At 46.0% G+C, this 20,000-nt stretch overlaps 1 protein-coding gene across 4 annotated transcripts in view; it reads right to left on the bottom strand.

The window, feature by feature from the left end:
* arhgef25a (Rho guanine nucleotide exchange factor (GEF) 25a) overlaps nt 1-20,000 on the bottom strand; it is an 86,991-nt gene that overhangs the window by 17,968 nt on the left and 49,023 nt on the right. For all 4 annotated transcript variants that reach the window (XM_080764772.1, XM_080764773.1, XM_080764774.1 and 1 more), the window contains 3 exons: nt 11,584-11,924; nt 9,156-9,272; nt 649-773 (listed from right to left, as the gene is read on the bottom strand). In XM_080764772.1, the coding sequence (XP_080620898.1) occupies nt 649-773; nt 9,156-9,272; nt 11,584-11,924 (583 nt within the window). The remainder of the gene's footprint in view (nt 1-648; nt 774-9,155; nt 9,273-11,583; nt 11,925-20,000) is intronic.

Below are 20,000 nucleotides of genomic sequence, written 5' to 3'. Positions count from 1 at the left end.
TACCATAACACGTACACCGAAATAAAACTTTATCTGTTTAGCTTAGCTCTCCCTGTTGAAGGCCAACTGACTCTGCATTTACTGTTTACTGTAAATTTACTGTAATACAAGGTCTATGTAGCTGAGAATTATGAGAGATTTTTTTATTGGGAATCTAATAAATACTACCTCATTACTGTTTTATGCTGTTCTGCTTTAAATTAACTAGAGCGGTGCCCGTTGGGCACTGGCCTGGAGCGATGCAAGTTGGAAATGAATGCCCCAGCCAGTTATTATAAAGTCTGTGTCCCCTTTATACCCATATATGGAGTTCTTTGACAGGCATGCCCAAATATGGAGTCTATGCAGATGACAGAACACCATTGCGATGTCAGAACAGGCCAGCTCCATATATGGAGATCATAGGGAGTAATTTAGGCCCTGTCGTGGGGCGAGCGGTTACGTGGATTACAGACGTACGTATAATACACACACACGTACAGAGACTTGGTGCATTTATAGACCGTTTGAGCCTCTACAGCAATTTGGGGCTCCTTGATACAGAAAAAGTTAGAGAACCACTGCTAATACATCGATGCGATTAGCGTTTCGTGACGCAACTGAAAACAAGGGGAGGAAAGCCAGAAAAGCGGGCATTACAGTACATACACGCTCTTCTCCAAAGCCAGGCTCCTCTCCTCCTCTGTGTCTGCGGCGGCCGACCACTGGCTGGACGTGTCGTCCATCAGGGCGGAGACGTTGTCCTCAGGCAGGACAGTGGTGGACTGAGTGTCCTGTGTGGGGACAGACAGTGAGGTTACATACTGAGTGTCCTGTGTGGGGACAGACAGTGAGGTTACATACTGAGTGTCCTGTGTGGAGACAGACAGTGAGGTTACATACTGAGTGTCCTGTGTGAGGACAGACAGTGAGGTTACATACTGAGTGTCCTGTGTGGGGACAGACAGTGAGGTTACATACTGAGTGTCCTGTGAGGACAGACAGTGAGGTTACATACTGAGTGTCCTGTGTGAGGACAGACAGTGAGGTTACATACTGAGTGTCCTGTGTGGGGACAGACAGTGAGGTTACATACTGAGTGTCCTGTGAGGACAGACAGTGAGGTTACATACTGAGTGTCCTGTGTGAGGACAGACAGTGAGGTTACATACTGAGTGTCCTGTGTGGGGACAGACAGTGAGGTTACATACTGAGTGTCCTGTGTGGGGACAGACAGTGAGGTTACATACTGAGTGTCCTGTGTGGGGACAGACAGTGAGGTTACATACTGAGTGTCCTGTGTGAGGACAGACAGTGAGGTTACATACTGAGTGTCCTGTGTGAGGACAGACAGTGAGGTTACATACTGAGTGTCCTGTGTGGGGACAGACAGTGAGGTTACATACTGAGTGTCCTGTGTGGGGACAGACAGTGAGGTTACATACTGAGTGTCCTGTGAGGGGACAGACAGTGAGGTTACATACTGAGTGTCCTGTGTGGGGACAGACAGTGAGGTTACATACTGAGTGTCCTGTGTGAGGACAGACAGTGAGGTTACATACTGAGTGTCCTGTGTGGGGACAGACAGTGAGGTTACATACTGAGTGTCCTGTGTGGGGACAGACAGTGAGGTTACATACTGAGTGTCCTGTGTGAGGACAGACAGTGAGGTTACATACTGAGTGTCCTGTGGGGGGACAGACAGTGAGGTTACATACTGAGTGTCCTGTGTGGGGACAGACAGTGAGGTTACATACTGAGTGTCCTGTGTGAGGACAGACAGTGAGGTTACATACTGAGTGTCCTGTGTGAGGACAGACAGTGAGGTTACATACTGAGTGTCCTGTGTGGGGACAGACAGTGAGGTTACATACTGAGTGTCCTGTGTGGGGACAGACAGTGAGGTTACATACTGAGTGTCCTGTGTGGGGACAGACAGTGAGGTTACATACTGAGTGTCCTGTGTGGAGACAGACAGTGAGGTTACATACTGAGTGTCCTGTGTGGGGACAGACAGTGAGGTTACATACTGAGTGTCCTGTGTGGGGACAGACAGTGAGGTTACATACTGAGTGTCCTGTGTGAGGACAGACAGTGAGGTTACATACTGAGTGTCCTGTGTGGGGACAGACAGTGAGGTTACATACTGAGTGTCCTCTGTGAGGGAGTAAATCAGTGTCATACATGTTCTGAAGAAAACCCTGGAGACTGACATTTAGTAATTGGGCCTCATGATCAAAATAAGAACATTATAATGGTGTGTAAAACAGAAAATCTAAAATCTGCCACAGAGAAGACCAAGTCTTTGCCACAGACACATTTGTCTGTGTACAGACACATTGATGACGCCTGGTTATAAAACAACAGGTGGTCCGGACGGTCTCAAGTGTATATCGTGAGTGAGGGGTAAAGCGAGGCAGGGGAGAGGATGAGAGAGAGAGAGAGAGAGACAGAAAGACAGACAGAGAGATGGTTAACCTATTAAAACTGGGTAATAATCTGTGTCGTTTTAGATAGAGCAAACTACGTTTTTCAGAAAACGAAAAAAATAAATAGCAGATATACAAGCTCACTTTGTGCTTGTATTCTGTGGAAAAACCACCCAGTTTTTTTTGTTTTTTACACAAATCGCATGAACAAACCCCTTTAAGTAGTACCGTAGTTAATCGATTCATTGATACATATAAATGTTTTTTATAATAATCGCTATGAAATGAATCGATAGTTGCAGCCCTAGTGGACACCACCAGAAGACAGATGGAGAGAGATGAAGAGGGGGGGGGGGGCTGGCAGAGAGAGAGAGAGAGACAGATGCAGGTATACAACATTCATGTTCACTCGGCGCTGTGCTCACGGATTAATTGATAAAAGAGTAAGGTTATCGTAGCAGCGTCTCAAACCCCGTATGCATTTGATTGCGTGACATTTTCCCCAATCTGAACATTTACTTCACCACTGAGGGATGCTGCTTGCAGTCAGATGATTGTGTGAGTTGTGCGCGTGCCGCTGTGCTGTGCTCACCACTACTTCAACACTACTTCACACTACGCGTGCCGCTGTGCTGTGCTGTGCTCACCACTACTTCAACATTCCTTGTTACTTACTACTGCCTCCCATCCTGAAAGTGGAGCGCCGTACAGTACTATAAACATAGGTAGTTCTGATCTAAACGAGGCGTAAACATGACCTCTTTTTCACACTCTTTCCTGGAACTGATGTTGTTTCCTGTGCATGTGTGTGCACGCGCGCGCATGTGTGTGTGTGTGTGTGTGTGTGGTGGGGGGGGGGGGGTCCTGGTATAAACATGAAGGCATTGCACAGACCTCAAAGTCAACAGAGTACACTAGAATCACCTTTAAAGGCCGATTCATAGTTGTATTTTTGGGGTCTTTTGACAAGCGAGAAAAGACAAATGATCAACATCTTGATATTTTGTGGAAAGGGTTCACGCGACAGAGTGATCAAGCCTATTTCATCACAGCCATCTGAATTACAGCTGATTTATATTTAGTTGTGGTGTCGTGTGCCGAAAATAGCCGATCTATAAGCTCAGGGCGCGGTGCAGTGCAGGGTTACGTGTTCTGACTGAGCTTGGAGATCGCGGCTACTTTCGGTACACAACACTGACGAGAAACGTATAATATAAGTGAGCCTTAAAAAAACTCCAATGGATACACGTCGGCCCCATTCCTGTATTTGACGCCCGTTTGTCCAATCGACCTCACTCTGACAATATGGACAATCTCTCCTTTATATGGTCAACAAACGACTCACTATATCTCCCTGTAAATCTCCACACAACACACACACACACACACACACACACACGCGCACGCACACACACACACACACACACACAAAGTACTCTTTCTATTTTTAGCCCTCCTCCTGAGTCCTGTCTGTCCGTGTTGGGACATTTCTGTTTAGCCTATTCACTCTCTGCTGACTATGTAAACCTATGGGAGCAGCCATCTGTCCTCACCTCAATGCTTCACTCAGTGTCCCAGCCAAGGAGAGCCTCTCTCTCTCTCTATCACACACACACACACACACACACACACACACACACACACACACACACACACACACACACACACACACACACACACACACACACACACACACACACTACATAATTAAACACACCAGAGCCATACGTAATCCCCTAAAGTCCCTTGGCAGACTGGTGTCTGATTGAGAAATAAATAAATAGATGGATAGAGACGAGAGAGAGCGAGGCAGACTTCATCCCCTATGTGCTGCTGTGCCCCGGTTTAACTCGTTCACCTGCTGTCTGAAAGGAGAGTTGTTGATACGTGATTCTATTTTGTCAACGTGTCGAGAGTCTCTCTCTCTCTGTGTGTGTGTGTGTGTGTGTGTGTGTGTGTGTGTGTGTGTGTGTGTGTGTGTGTGTGTGTGTGTGTGTTCGTGCGTGTGTGTGCGTGCGCGCGTGCGTCTGGCAAGGGAGGGCAGAAGTGGGACAGAGTGATAAAGGGAAACAGACAAAATATTAGACAGAGAGAGAGGGGGCGGGGCTCCCCCTTGCCCCATGCAGCAGTGCTTCCAGCTTGGCTGTCGGGTCTTCCTGGCTCCCTGATCCTTTCCAGATGTGACCCCCCTCCCTCCACCCCCCATGTTCCACTCCCTCTGTTGCCTCTGTTTTGTTTTCCTACCCAGAAGTCAAAGTCAAATCTGTGATTTTTTTCGATTAAAAGCCAAGACTTGTCGACAATTTCTTGAAAAGGAAAAACCGTGCGAGTCAGCGGAAAGGGAGAGCGAGGCAGAAACAGACATAGAAAGAGAGACGGAGACTATCCCCCTTTTTGAAACTAGCTCCTCGCCACTCGCCCTGCACACTTCCAATTGGTTTGAGCATAGTCTATATATAAATAATATAGACAGCACTGGATGGAAGAGGAATCCTGGTGCCGTCTCTGTTATTTATATATCTATGCTCAAACCGAGTGGAAGTGTGTAGGGCGAGTGGCGAGGAGCTACTTTCAAAAAGGGCCTAGAAAGTAAAAGTGTAGGAGAACTGGTGATAACAACTCTTGTTACGTTCTACCTCAACATTCTTTACAAACATTTATAACCTTATTTTCCTGATTCTGTGGAGAAACAGTAAATGTTCTGTGTTGCTCTGTGTTTCCACAGGAAAGGCCTGTCCAAACCGTTTTGGTAAACACTCCGAGGTATACAATCTGCGTCCGTATGCTGTAGCATTCTAGTAGCTCCAGTTTGTTTGTCTTGCTTACATATCATTCCAAGGATTTTTTCCATCGACCGATAAACAATAAACATTCGATCAGAAAGCTGCGCTCTCTCTCTCTCTCTCTCTCTCTCTCTCTTTCTCTCTGCCGCAGTAAGTTGCCTGATCAGATTACCAGCAGCGTGAAGAGAAAGGGGAACTGGAAGTGAAGGAGAATGGAGATCATATCGTCTCTGTCGGGTGGAAACCTCATATTTCCACTTTTCAAGATTCCAATCCAAAAACGGCAAAAGTAGCAGGTCCGCAAGCTCGAAATGTGTCACTTTGCGTCCCCTTTCGAGCGTGCAGATCTGCTGCTTTTGTGTGACGCTATAGTATGATCAAGTACAGGGGAAAGCATATGTCATTGTAGATTTTAGCATTGGGTTGGGTGTGTACACGCTGTCTGCTATTTTCTTTGTTTAAAAAACAAAATGGGTGGTTCTATATTCATTGTATTGCGATCAAACAGAGCCCTCAATAAAAATACATTGAGAAAGAAAATCGGTGTGAGAACTACTGATTTAGAAGGCATTTGTATAGTATCATCCTCAGGTGTTAACGGGTTCACTTATGAAAAAAAACACAAAAAGTTAAAATATGGAGATAAGAGGTTTCTGGAGAGGACTCACGGTCTCTGGAGGTAGGGTAGAGGGCAATAACACAAACAACGGCCCTGAGACACCTGACCTACATAGCTTAATGTTCTCTCTCTCTCTCTCTCTCTCTCTCTCTCTCTCTCTCTCCCTCTGCCTGTCGCCTGGTCTCTCTCTCTCTCTTTCTCTCTTTACTCTCTTTATTTCTTTCTTTCTTTCTTTCTTTCTTTCTTTCTGCCTGTCGCCTGTACTGTCTCTCTCTCTCTTTCTCTCTTTAATCTTTCTTTCTTTCTTTCTTTCTGCCTGTCGCCTGTACTCTCTCTCTTTCTCTTAACTATGCTAGCAGTAAAAAAACGCTGACCTCACCCCTATCTCATTCTGTTGTCTACTGAATCAGTGCCATTAGAGGAACATAACACTACGTCATGTGGCTGAGACTTAAAAACGTAAACTATATCAGTGTTCTTGCATCCTGTCACGGACGGAGGGCACTCCACTATAACCCATTCTGACCGGGCACCCATTCTGGTGTTGGCATCATGTTATGCTTTAGCTATTGAAAAATAGCAGATCTACAAGCTCATATCGCGCCACCGAGTGGCGCGATACGAGCTTGTAGGTCTGCTATTTTTGAAAAATTCGAAGAACGACTGACATTTTTAGAATCTGATCTCAGGTCAGAATGGGTTAATCAGACCAGTGTGTGTCCCGTGGAAACCTCGTATGAATCTGATCTCAGGTCAGAATGGGATAAACACTGGAATCCGGAGTGATAATGTAGCCCAGCCTGTTGTGTGGAGTGTTTTCACGCTTTCATTGAAAGAATAGCGAAAATAGCCAATCTACGAGCACACCTGTAGAATCACAACAGACTGTCAAAGCTTGTAGATCTGCAATCTTTGAAATTATTCGTGCTTTTGTGCCTAAAATAATTGAAGGCATGGGTTCATAAAATGACTGTGTCTGGAATTCTGTATCAATAAGTAATGAATGAATGACTCAATAGGAGTCAGAAACAATATTCTGGGTGGTGACGGTTATGGATTATAACTTTAATGTACATGATATCATGGGGAAAATGACCAATACCAACCAGCACAGAGATCAGACCATAGTTACACTATACTAGACAGGCGGGAACCATAACAAGACAGTCTGTACCAAAAACAATAGATAATATAATATAATGCCTAAATTCCTCCTCGGAACCTAAACTCCTATAATCACAGCAGTTGTTGCTGTGGTGGTACATTTATGTAGGGCTTGCCCAGTTCTTGCCGGCTCATGTTATACAGTATATCCCTGTAGTCCTATCCAGCCACTCCCATAGTCTTATTATTCAGCTCCATAGCACGGCATCCAGAGAGTTCCCATAGCATGAGAATATGAGAGAACACATTGTTGTTCTGTGTCAGTTCTCAGGAGCTAGGAGTCATCGTCTTTCATCGGCAGTTGCCAGCCAGCACCATTACCTCCATATCTCCAGGCATGTCCTTTTGTAACAATGTTGAATTGTGAACCATCCACCAACCACATTGATCTCCTCTCTGGTGCGTGCGTGCGTGCGTGCGAACACGCGTGCGCATAAATTGCTTGCTTGCGTGCGTCCGTGTTTGTGCATCTACGAACGCTTGCCCAGAGAGAAAGCATGCCTTCATTTTCCCTGTGTGCTTGTATTGTTTGATAGGCCACAGACATCTCTATGGGCAGTGCAGTGGCAGAGTTGAGTCATTGCTGAGAGGCCCATGGTGACACCGAGCGATGATGTCACCTCCCCGCCAGCCCGGATCCTCACTGAGGACATCATCATCATCATCACCATCATCATCATCATCATCATCACCACTCCTTCTCTGAACACCGTCTGCTGGGTCAGCTGAAATGAACCAGCAGCTGAGCGTCTCCGCGGAACGTGAAGCATGATGGTCTATCGATTTTCTATAAAAAGGTGGCGTCTCACTGTCTTTGCAGCCTGACCCGCTGTGAGCTTGAATATATATACGCTATTTCTGAGAACCACTGTTGTAAGCCAATGTGGGCAGCAGTGGCTCAGGGGTAGACTGACCGGATGGTCAGGTTGCCAGTTCGAACCCGGGCTCCCCCAGAGTTAGTGTCGAAGTGTCCTTGAGCAAGACTCTGAACCCCTAATTGCTCCCAATGTGCAGGTTGGTGCCTTGCATGGTTTCTTCCGGCATCGGTGTGTGAATGTGTGTGTGAATGTGTTTGTGAATGGGTGAATGTAGTGCCCAATCTCTGAAAAGTGCCTTGGATAAAGGCGCTATATAAATGCGCCATTTACCATTTAAACCAGCAGAAAACTAAAATGACACAGACGCTTTCCCGGTTCTAAATGAGACAATGTCTACAGGCTGCAGTTATACTCCTAAACGCAGATTTAGGAGGTCAATAAGAACAACATTATGTCATAAGTGCCTTACCAACATTCTCCAAACCTCCAAGATTTTCTAACTCTCCAAACACCTCACTAGCCGACGAAAGATCAATGCCTGTGGTTTGATTTCCGCAATCTGCCAGCGTCCACCTATAATAACCTGCTAAATTACATTTTTAACACTGTGATCAAGAAAAGAACAAAACCTGAGAACAAATAACCAAGGTGTGTCTGCATGATTGCTCATCATCATATCTAGGTCAGGTGCTACGGGCTGAGATGGAACATTGGGGCGAGTCTGCTTTCATGCTTTTTTGCAACACTCCACCACCCCAGTCTCCATGTTTTTGCAACACACTTTCCTACTCCACTCGCTTCCACTCCTTTCCACTCTAGTATAGAGCCTGGGGAACCCGATCAATTATGTACAGTATAAAGGTTTTACAGTAAGTGTCCGTTTTCAAACACACCATAACCATTCTCAATGGGGTGGCTCTTTGACTCTGGGACTCTCATTAACTGTCATGACAAATTATTTTTATTGCAAGAGGCATACAGTGTGCTAGGAGAGTATGCCACGTGCAGAGTAAATCAACTGTTTTTTGTTGTTGACATTGCTGTGCTGTTCTGTATATCACAGACACTGTATAGTGTGACTGTGAACTGAACTGACCCTCACCTGTGTGTGTGTGTGTGTGTGGGAGGTGAACTGACCTGTGTGTGTGTGTGTGTGTGTGTGTGTGTGGGAGGTGAACTGACCTGTGTGTGTGTGTGTGTGTGTGTGTGTGTGTGTGTGGGAGGTGAACTGACCTGTGTGTGTGTGTGTGTGTGTGTGTGTGTGTGTGTGTGTGTGTGTGTGTGTGTGGGAGGTGAACTGACCTGTGTGTGTGTGTGTGTGTGTGTGTGTGTGTGTGTGTGTGTGTGTGGGAGGTGAACTGACCTGTGTGTGTGCCAGGGAGGTGCATCCCATCAGCGAATCAGTGAGGATGTAGCTTGGGCTATGTAGCGTAGCGGGGGACAGGTCCTCTGGGCTGGCCACCAGGCCATCTTTCCACTCCTGAACACACACACACACACACACACACACACACACACACACACACGCACACACGCATACAACAAACAGCATTATAATACATTTTACTGTGCAGTGTGACAACACAATGTTAGCATAATGACAAATCAGTACATCACCCACACACGCGCACACGCATGCGCGCATACGCACACACACACACACACACACACACACACACACACACACACACACACACACAGCAAAAGAACACAGTGTCACGGTGCAAGGTGACAGTCACAGTGTGACAGATACAGTAGTGTGGTCCTTCCTACTGGGGCTGCAGAGCCAGTGCTGTTGCTCTTATATAAGTGCCTGGTGAGGTGACATCACCTGCTGCCACCACTCTACTCACCCCTTAACACTGGATATCAAAGCAGCAGTTGTGGGAAGTAACTAAGTACATTTACTTAAGCTCCACTACATCTCAGATCCAAATACTATACTTTTTGACACTTAACACTTATTGTGCCCAGGACGTCCCCACAAAAGATAATTTTGGCCGGGAATAGGCTAAAAATAGAACAAAAAAATGAAAATGCCAAATTCGGCATCGTCCCCTCCCCTCCCCGCGCTCATCCCCCCACCTTCAGATACCCTGTGACACCCCTGCCGGTAGGAGGCCCAGGACGTCTGCGGCCGTTACTAGGCAACAGCCTTGCTCAGATCTCCCGGACATGTTTTGCGTGCGCGCACAGCCATTTACTTCCTTGTTTGCGGGTCGACAACACTTGCTATTCTCTCTAAATCTACGGTGCTCTCCGTGGTTTTAATCAGATCCTAATCCTAATTTCTGACTTAACCAAGCATCTCGTTTGGAATATTAACGCTTCTAAAGAGAGAACTTATTAGCGCGAGGTAGTAATGGAACATTATACCTCTCGGTTTTGGGGGGAAATGGAAGACGGGGCTTTTCAGAATAAAATCTGCCACATCTGAGGGGCACTCTAGCGCCTTTATTTTGAAAAGGTCTGAAAAGTGTAAAGACAAAGCATACATAAAACAACTATGCCCTGTGTTATACACAACTTTGTGATTATTTAACTTAAGTGCTTCTTCCACCATACAGTAGCAGCTACTACTAAAGCACCCTGCAGGCTGCAGCGTAAACACACACCGCATTTGGGACAACGTCTTGTAGTTTATATTGACAGTAAATCGTTGCTGTCAGGCAGAAACCTCTTATCTCCGTAATAAAAAACATAAATTAACTCCATACTTGATCATACCACAGAATCACACAAAATAATCAAAAGTAGCAGATCCAAGCAAGCTCGAAACACGGCGCGGGGAAAACAAACGCGCTTCGAGGTTTCTGCTGCTTTTGTTATTTGTTTTATTTGAATCCTGAAAAGGTAACAGTTTTGGACATAATGAGGTTTCCACCCGACAGAGACGGTATCATAAGACTAATCCCTTTGTGTATTTACTTCAGAACCAGTTCAACACAACAATGACCTTCAGAATAGATAATGGCACAGTGTCAGTGTGGGAAAAAAAACACCATCGACGCTCCGGTTGACTTACGAGGAGGTCTGTGTCAAAGGCTGCCGTTCAAGTAAGATTATCTTACCTACAGTACTAATGCATGTGCATGACCTCAGAAAACAATACTATCCTAACAATAATAACGACGATGATAACGATTATTGCATTGGATTCATTAGGAATGCGATTACAATTCATTATCTCGAAGCGCAACACATAAATATGTAAAGAGAGGTTTAAAAACAGATGAACAACAACTTCAATAACACAGTACAGTATGAGTGTGTGTATGTATGCATGCGTGCATGCGTGCATGCGTGTGTCGCCGGATTCAACAGAGTAAAAGAGGAGGCCAACACACAGCAGACATCTTATTATTACAAGGTGTTGGTACTGGCAGCCTGATCCCATGAAGACAAGGACGCTGCGCTCCAATTAGATTATTTTAATTAACAAGGCTTCGACAAGCTGTCTTCATCAGGGCATCACCCCTGATGAAGACAGCTTGTCGAAGCCTTGGTCGTTAAAAGAACGAGATAAAACGGAGCTACACTGAGGGTTTATTTCCCTCTGGATTTAACCACATGAACCCTATAACATCCCTATATTCTGCAGGCCAATTAACATTCAGCGAAAACAGCAGATCTACAAGCTCACGGCGATAATAATCAATACTAATCTGAATCTGCAAAGCATCTAGTAAACTAAAGAAGTCAAAATGAATTGTGTGACATCTGAGATGTAGTGTATAAGTATGAGGTACTGTATTATTGAGTTGTTTCTCCTCATAGTTTGAGTCTCTCACCAGTTCTCTGTGTGTGACGGCGGGCAGGACGGTGAGGGTCTCGTCGGGCCCAAACGGGTTGCCCAGGTCCTGGCTGTGGCTCCGGGTCCGTGGCGGTGGGAGAGGCGGGGGGAGGGAGGCCTTCCCCTCCAGCTTGCGGACCTGCCGCTCGCCCTTATTGGCGCTGGTGCCGCCGCTGGCGCTCAGCTTGCGGACCGGGTTGGTCAGCCACTTCTTCAGGGTGCTCACGGAGCGCCGGGAGCCCGGGGAGCTGGGGGCGGAGCTCCCCGACGCCCCCTGGGGCGGCAAGGACGCCACGGAGGTGGAGATGCTGCCCTCGCTGCCCGCCGCCGAGTACGAGTCTGAGGAGAGAGAGAGAGAGAGAGGAATGCTGTTAAGACCTGAGGTCCATTCTAAATCATTACTTCTCAAACTCCTTCGTGTCAGTATTTTGGCCGTGTACCTTCCACCTGAAATGTTTCGACAGGGACCATCCCAGAATAAGATAATGACTTTCTCTATAGGTTTACCTCATTTAGTATTCCAGGATCTATATGAATATGTTTGATCCTCCAGAATTTGGGTAATGCAACAAGCATACACACAGAATAATATTCTGTGTGTATGCTTGTTGCATTACCCAAATTATGTACGTAATATACATATATATAACGTAATTATCTTTTCAGATATTATCTGAAAAGAAACACCCAAACCCACCATGACGAAAACATAAGCTATTCACATCAGCGTTCACGGGAACCACGTTGTGTCAGGGACGGAGACGCGATAGTTTGTTTTTTTATCACTCATCATCCTTGCATACTTCCTCCTTTAGTGAGGCTCTGGTTGGCGTTCGGCATGCGACATCGCAGTCTGTCACGAGTTGCGTGCCCTGCTGCTGCGTCAAACCCATATTCAGTGAGTGCAAGTCTAAAGACCAGCTTTAGAATGTATTCATATTCATTAATTCATGAATTAATTAATATTTCGTCTCTGTTGGGTGGAATGCAAAACCAGCGCCGTGCACAGATAGACACGTGGTAGTGCTAGAGCACCGGGCCCTCTGGACAGCAATGTGCCCTTTTGAAAGTTCGTTTTTTTGTGCAGTTTGTTCATTTTATTTTTGTTTTGTGCAGTATGTGGGCCGTGGCCCATGGTGACATCGATCAATTCTGGATTAAAAGCTTCTAATATATTATTTATGCTCCAAAATCTATAAATCTCCCATATTATTAAGGCAGTCGGTGGTTCCAGACGTCGCACAAGATGCCCTTTTTTCACTTCAGCGCCTGCCCCTCAAAATGTCACTGTCACACCACTGTCCAAAACAAAAATAGCAACTACTGTACTTCTCTGCCCAGACAGCAAACGGTCTGCATGGGCCTCCAGAATCACCAGAGGTGAGAACCACTGAGTGTTTTCGGGGTGGTCTGTGCGCGACTGAGGAGGGATGGGGAGGGGTGAGGGTGGGGGCAGAGGGGAGGGGGGAGGGGTTGCAGGAAAGAGACACGTCAACACGTCCAGGGGGATGAGAAGCAGAGGGAAATCAAAATAAAGAACCCAAGGAATAAAAATAGGCTTCTTTTCCTCAAACACAGCTGTGCAGCTGTGAAGCACACCCATAAAAGACTGCATTGTTCCCATTTTCCCAGAGTTCAAATTAGTCCAGCCAGACAACTCCCCCCATTACCCCGATATTTTATATCCGAGTGGTATATATACTGTATATATATATATATATATATATATATACACACACACACAGTATATGAAAGCACATGGTGGGACCTCCACGCCACATGGAGGCAGTGCATACGACCAAAGGTCAGGCTGGCCCACCGACTGTTGGATATCGCGTGACTGCCCCCCCCCCCCCCCCCCCCCCCCCGACCCCATCTCCCACCCCTTCGACCGATCTGGAACGAGCCTCCTGCGGTGATGTCATGAGGAACATGGGAAGAAAGGGGGTGGGGCGGGGGGACGCTGGGACAGGAAGTGCAAACGTAATCCTGTCCAGAGAGGAGGCGAACATCTTTGCTTGGGTCTGTTTGTTTTTTCTGTCTCATCCTCCTTTTCCCGTCCCTCCCATCTCCCCCCAGCCTCTCGCCTTTCCTTCTGCTGACTTCCTCAAGGCCCCTCCCCTCCCGAGATAGTGTCTCTTCCTCTTTGAGATGTGCGAGTCTCCGGGGGTCTTTAATGTATTGTGTGTGGACACAGTTCAGGTCTGCTTCCCATCCATCTTGCTCTGCCCCGGGTTCGACCTCTGACCCCTGTTTGCCACTCTCCTATACGGACGGAGGAACACTCTCTCCCGCTGAGCTCGCCTCTCTGCAGCTCACTACGCGTCGCGGAGTCTCGTACGATCGGGGCTATTTTCAGCGTGAGCCTTCTATCCCCCCCACAATAACAGAAACTAGCTATAGAGCCCTGAGGGACTCCGGGTGCCCCAGACGGCCTGGGAAAGAAAAACAAGAACACCCCAAGCTGTAACCATGATCACTGAGTCGACATGTGTTCATGATAAAATACCCAGCCTGATCGCACAGAAATACCTAGATACCGGTATGTACGGAATTGCAATTCCGTACCGGTATCTAGGTATTTCTGTGCAAAATCCGTACATATGACACTTAACTACTGTTTTGACCGTGATGGAGGCGTGGCTTTCACTAGTACGGAAGTGCTATTTAGTGCATTATTTACTATTCTGTCCATATCGGGTTACAACTCGGACGGGGCTGAGTCGGCTCTACCGAACTTCGCAACGCTCGACACGGCAACACGTGGCCATGACAGGCTCGGCGGTGTCTCCTCTCCCGGGGCTCTGGTTCGGTGGAGACGGCGCCCCTCCGTCAGGATTTCAGTGTCATTATGTACATGACATATGTTTATGGATTTTGGGGTTTTCTAGTCGAATTGCAATTCCGTATCCAGGTATTTCTGTGAGATCGGGTTGAAATACCACAATTATTTTCTCCTCAGACTGTGGGGAGGGCTGTGGGCAGTTCAGAAACCCGTCCAGCAGTTAGGCAGGTTTTTTCTTAAATAAGACTTTAGAACAAAGATTATGAGGTATGAAATGCAATAGAATGCTTATAACTGTAACTGTGTACTGTACACAGTTAAGCAAATATGTCCGTATGGGTCCAACTATAAATGAACACTGACGGTGTATGGGACTATGGGTCAACATATAGGAGGACCGCTGCTCTTTCCATGCAACACCAACACCCTTCACAACAAGTCTCTGTTCCATTAGCAAATTGGTTGTGTATTTGTATGGGATGATTTACAACATTATGACAAATTAAAATAATAAATCACAGCAGTGTCTGAGAACGCTCGGCTGACCAATGCTTAATATTAGTGATGATAGTTTGTCATACGACAGAGATTATTAATCAAGCCTTATATGCTCTGACTGTTGTGTTGTGACAGTACAATGCATCTGCCATGCAAAGCGCGTATAGATCGGCTATATTCTGACTCTCCACACAGCCACACGACAACGCATGAATAAAAATCCACGTTAAAAAGCTGCACTGATATATGAAGCGTGCATGGGGCCATTTTGCGAGGACTGTGCCAACATCCAAAAGGCAAAGGCACAGCCAGCATAAACCCACAACACCCCCGCAATGCCCCCCTCTACCCCTGCAACACAAAGTGATTGGACTTTTTTCATACTTTCATATTTGATTAATTTCTCTTTGGGGCATAATGAGAGCCACGTGTCCGCTGCTCTCCATCGTACAAAAAGCCCTCCTCAGTCATGGTGGTGGGGGTCAGAGAAACAAGCGGCCAGTTCTACAAGAAAAAAAACACGCCCAAAAGAAGCAACAAGGCCACATGAGTGCATAATGGAAAACTGTGGAATGGATTTGAAACAATTTAAATGCACGAATCTTGTATGCGGGTTTCTTCATGGTACGAATCAGTCTGCGGACAGATACACATTAATGTGGATGCCCTTGACGTGACACTGGTTTAAACAACATTAGGAAGCACTTTAGAAACAAAGCTCCCCAAAAAACACAATTCGCCAGTACCAATTTTTACAGGCGACTTAGCCTGGCGGCCCTGGCCTAGCCAGCCTGCTTTCTGGTCTAGAGGGGCAGGCGCGCAATTAAGGAGCAACCGCTGGAGAATATAGGTTCACCGATCGGAGCCCTATTTTACAGGAATGGTGTATCTGTGTGTGTGTGTGTGTGTGTGTGTGTGTGTGTGTGTGTGTGTGTGTGTGTGTGTGCATGTATGCGTGCGTCTTGGTTTGGCTATTGCCCCATCCTGCAGCCCCCCCCCCGCCCCCTTCCACATGAAAGACTGGAGAATGGTAAGGAGATCTGAGGAGGGCAGGATTTCTTTCTTTCTTTCTTTCTCGGAGGGAGAAGAGAGAACAGAGGAGTTCTGGGGTACGAAAAAAAGGATTCTTGAGGGGAATGGAAGGAAGCTTTGCACAAACAAATGGTTTGGTTGGTAGACAAAGAGACGACACTAACACAAACCCATGGTTCAAAGGTAGAGCTTGGCAACACATTATTTGAGCCTTGTTTTCAAAGGAGAAACCTTAAACCTTATACTTAGTTGTCCGGAGGAGTTCCCCAGGGGTTCGTACTAGGCCCTCTCCTGTTTTCTTTCTGTATCTTAACCACCTAAACCCCATACAACGCTGTTGAACGGAGTCCCTCAGGGCCCTATGCCAGTGTTTTTTCCCCCCGCTGTACATAAAATATCTTTGCTGAAAATAGCCGATTGTTATTTGTCCCAAGGTGACTGCAAAATATTGGTGCTATTTGTTTAAAAAGGCTTTAAACATGTATAACGATACAATGTGACAGCTCTGTTTACACAGTGATATGTATATGGCAGTACTTTCCCCATTTCCCTTTGAATTGAATTCGACAAGCTCAACATGTCACATATAATGGCTATTTTCTGCAAAGATATGGATGCCGGGGTTCATGTGTTTAAAAAGAATGTGTGCCGTCCGAATCGATCAACAAGCTCACAACAAAGTATCTCATTGCATATACCACCGTCTGGCTGGCATCTAGAGACTCCAGAGGACTGCAACGCAAGACAAAACAAGAGAGGAAGTGTGTGTGATGATGTGCAGAATCCAAAAGCAGTTCCATATACGCTTCAGAGAGAGAGAGAGAGAGAGAGAGAGAGAGAGAGAGAGAGTCATGTTTCCCAAGGATTCTCAGAGGTCGGAGGTTCAGCCAGACAGGTCAGTGGTTCAAAGGTCAAAGTACACACAGACACAGCCAGTAACACCGTCGCTAACCATCTCCAGACCTTTAGCTGAGCCACTTTATCAAGGCGTGTGTGTGTGTGTGTGTGTGTGTGTGTGTGTGTGTGTGTGTGTGTGTGTGTGTGTGTGTGTGTGTGTGTGTGTGTGTGTGTGTGTGTGTGTGTGTGAGGGGATCAAGAAAGAAGAAAGACAGATTTTTTACCTATCGTTGCCGTCGGGCAGAAACCTCTTATCTCCATAATGAATCTTTTGGTACTTTTACGTAAATTAATTAACGCTACTTGATCAGACTACAGCGTCGCACAAAAGTATATTAGCAGATCTGCCGGCTCCAAATGCAGCTCGAAACTCAGCGCTTTCTCTATACTCTTGCATTTGAATCCTGAAAAGTAAGACCAGTGGTTCCCAAACTTTTTAGCCCAAAGGAGAGATTAGACATTTGCCTGGGACGCAAACTATAGTGACAATAACAGATGTACAAGCTCATAACGTGTCGCTTTGCGACGCGTTGTGAGCTTGTAGATCGGCTGTATTCACTACTTTTTTAATTGTATAGACGAAAAACTGTTTAAGTCCACACTAATTATCCATAATTAGTGTGATGGTGGATAAGGGGTCAGGATTTTTTTAATTGAAATTACTGGGAAATAAATCATTTTTTGAGAAAGTTTTTTTGAAAATGTTTTGAAATATTTACAATAAAATAAAATAAATTACCCATAAAATTGTATCCACGAATGAATCTGAATGTGTGCGTTAGAATCATAACGTTTGCTTTCTCAGGTGTACATACTGTACATTTCATGCTGTCACAGAGATTGTCACACATCTGCATCCATCTGTCACCATGGCAACTAGCGTCCGTCTGCAGTCTCCCCGTCACCCTGCACTGTGCATACAGGTCCGTCTGCAGTCTCCCCGTCACCCTGCACTGTGCATACAGGTCCGTCTGCAGTCTCCCCGTCACCCTGCACTGTGCATACAGGTCCGTCTGCAGTCTCCCCGTCACCCTGCACTGTGCATACAGGTCCGTCTGCAGTCTCCCCGTCACCCTGCACTGTGCATACAGGTCCGTCTGCAGTCTCCCCGTCACCCTGCACTGTGCATACAGGTCCGTCTGCAGTCTCCCCGTCACCCTGCACTGTGCATACAGGTCCGTCTGCAGTCTCCCCGTCACCCTGCACTGTGCATACAGGTCCGTCTGCAGTCTCCCCGTCACCCTGCACTGTGCATACAGGTCCGTCTGCAGTCTCCCCGTCACCCTGCACTGTGCATACAGGTCCGTTTGCTCATTGGGAGGGAGAGCTTTGGACACCATTATTAAATGGCTGAAATGTATATAAGGCTTAAGTGGTTTTAATGTATGTTTTGTAATAATAATCAAAATCTACAGAGTAACTAGTACCTAAAGTTTTAAAATATATGTAGTGGAGTAAAAGTACAATATTTTCCTCTGAGATGTAGTGGAGTAGAAGTAAAAGTATTGGAAATTGGAAACATTCAAGTAAATACTGTACTTAATTACTTTCCACCACTGCTATTGTTGCGAAAAACCTTGTACCATCCAATACAGCCAGGGACATCATATCCATAATAGCTCCACTTACTGCACAGAGGATGAGGATCCCCAGTCTCCACACAATGGAACATAGCACCACTCAAAGCCTCTAGACTACCCCTGGTCCACGTTGTTCAGCCCAATGACCCCCAGCTGAAAGAGGACCCCGCCACCACTTTGTATAAAATAGTGTTGCAGATTCAATCTCTCCATAGCTTTCGTAGACCGCGTCATACTGTAGATTGATGTTTGAGAGCACTGTCATCATCAGAGTAATGATTTTGTGAGGGTACAGGTAGCCTAGGGGACACTCCATAAAGAAAGGCCTTTTCGCCAACTCACCCACCTCTGGTATATGGGCGCTGATGAGGAGAGCACACGCCCCCCCGGCACACAAAAACGTCCCCAGCGGGAATCGAACCCGGGACCTTCTAGCTGTGAGGCGACAGCACTACCGACTGACATGCCGCCTCAAAACTCTATATCCTATCACACAAAGATTTGGCGTACCCCTGTAGTAATTCTCGAGGACCCTCTAGGTGTCCCGGACCACCTGTTGAAGAACCCTGCTCTAGACTTAGTAAACTGGACCTGAGTAACGTGGACCGCTAAAATAGTTTTACATTTCTGTCATCAGATATTCAGCTCTTTTATCAAGAAGTCCAAACACCCAACTTCTTCTTAAGAAACCTAAAGGATTTCATCCACAACAGCAATGTGTTTCATGGCTTTTTTAACGAGCCATAGAGTGTCTTAACCTATTCATGACGAAACAATGACGTTAACTGAAGGTCGCTTGAAAGAACAGCGAAGCCACATACAGTATTGTCTCTGTCGGGTGAAAAACGCATATTAAGGCGCTGCAGTATGATCAAGTAGAGCGTTGATTTGCAAAGACACACACAGAGAGTTACAATGTGGAGATAGGAGGTTTCTGCCCAACGGCAGCAACGATATATAACATGCATGAGAGAGTGCTTCTCTCAGGCCCTCGCTGTTATTATTGAAGACCTCCCAAGGTCTCCCAGCCCTCAAAGACTTCTTTCTCCCCGCTCCCACCAAAGCGTATGCTATCATTAAAAATGCCTTTAAAATGTTCAATGAGCACGTTTCAAGAACAGCTTCGTTCCAAGTGCTGTGCGCATCTAAAAAAAATAAAAGAAATAACCCACAATTCATGCTGCTCGAGTGGATTACTAATACAGAATTATTCTTTTTCCAGTCATCTTTCATGTGCTGCATGTTTTTATATATACCTATATATATATAAGTCCGAAATAGCAAAAGCAGCAGATCTGCAGTACAAGATCGCGTTTTGAGCTTACAGATCTGCTACTTTTGATGGGCAGAAAAACACAAAAGAGCACAAAATGTAAAAACATGAAGATAAGAGGTTTCTGAACAGCAACGATATGTTTTCTTTAGCTTTGTGCTTTTTCATTCCAATGCGGCTGACCACAACACTCTCTCTCTCTCTTTCTCTCTCTCAAGGGGCTTTATCGGCATGAGATAAAACATTGCTGAAGCAAAAGTGGAACAATGCAATCAAAACAAAATGTATGTACAATTGTACTCTCTGTTGTGGGCATTGTGGATGGACGTCATGCACTAATATAAATGTGA

The sequence above is a fragment of the Protomyctophum bolini genome, assembly GCF_963924005.1.
Source record: "Protomyctophum bolini genome assembly, chromosome: 5".
NCBI classification, from domain to species: Eukaryota; Metazoa; Chordata; class Actinopteri; order Myctophiformes; family Myctophidae; genus Protomyctophum; species Protomyctophum bolini.
This window is presented reverse-complemented; position numbering and strand designations above follow the sequence as displayed.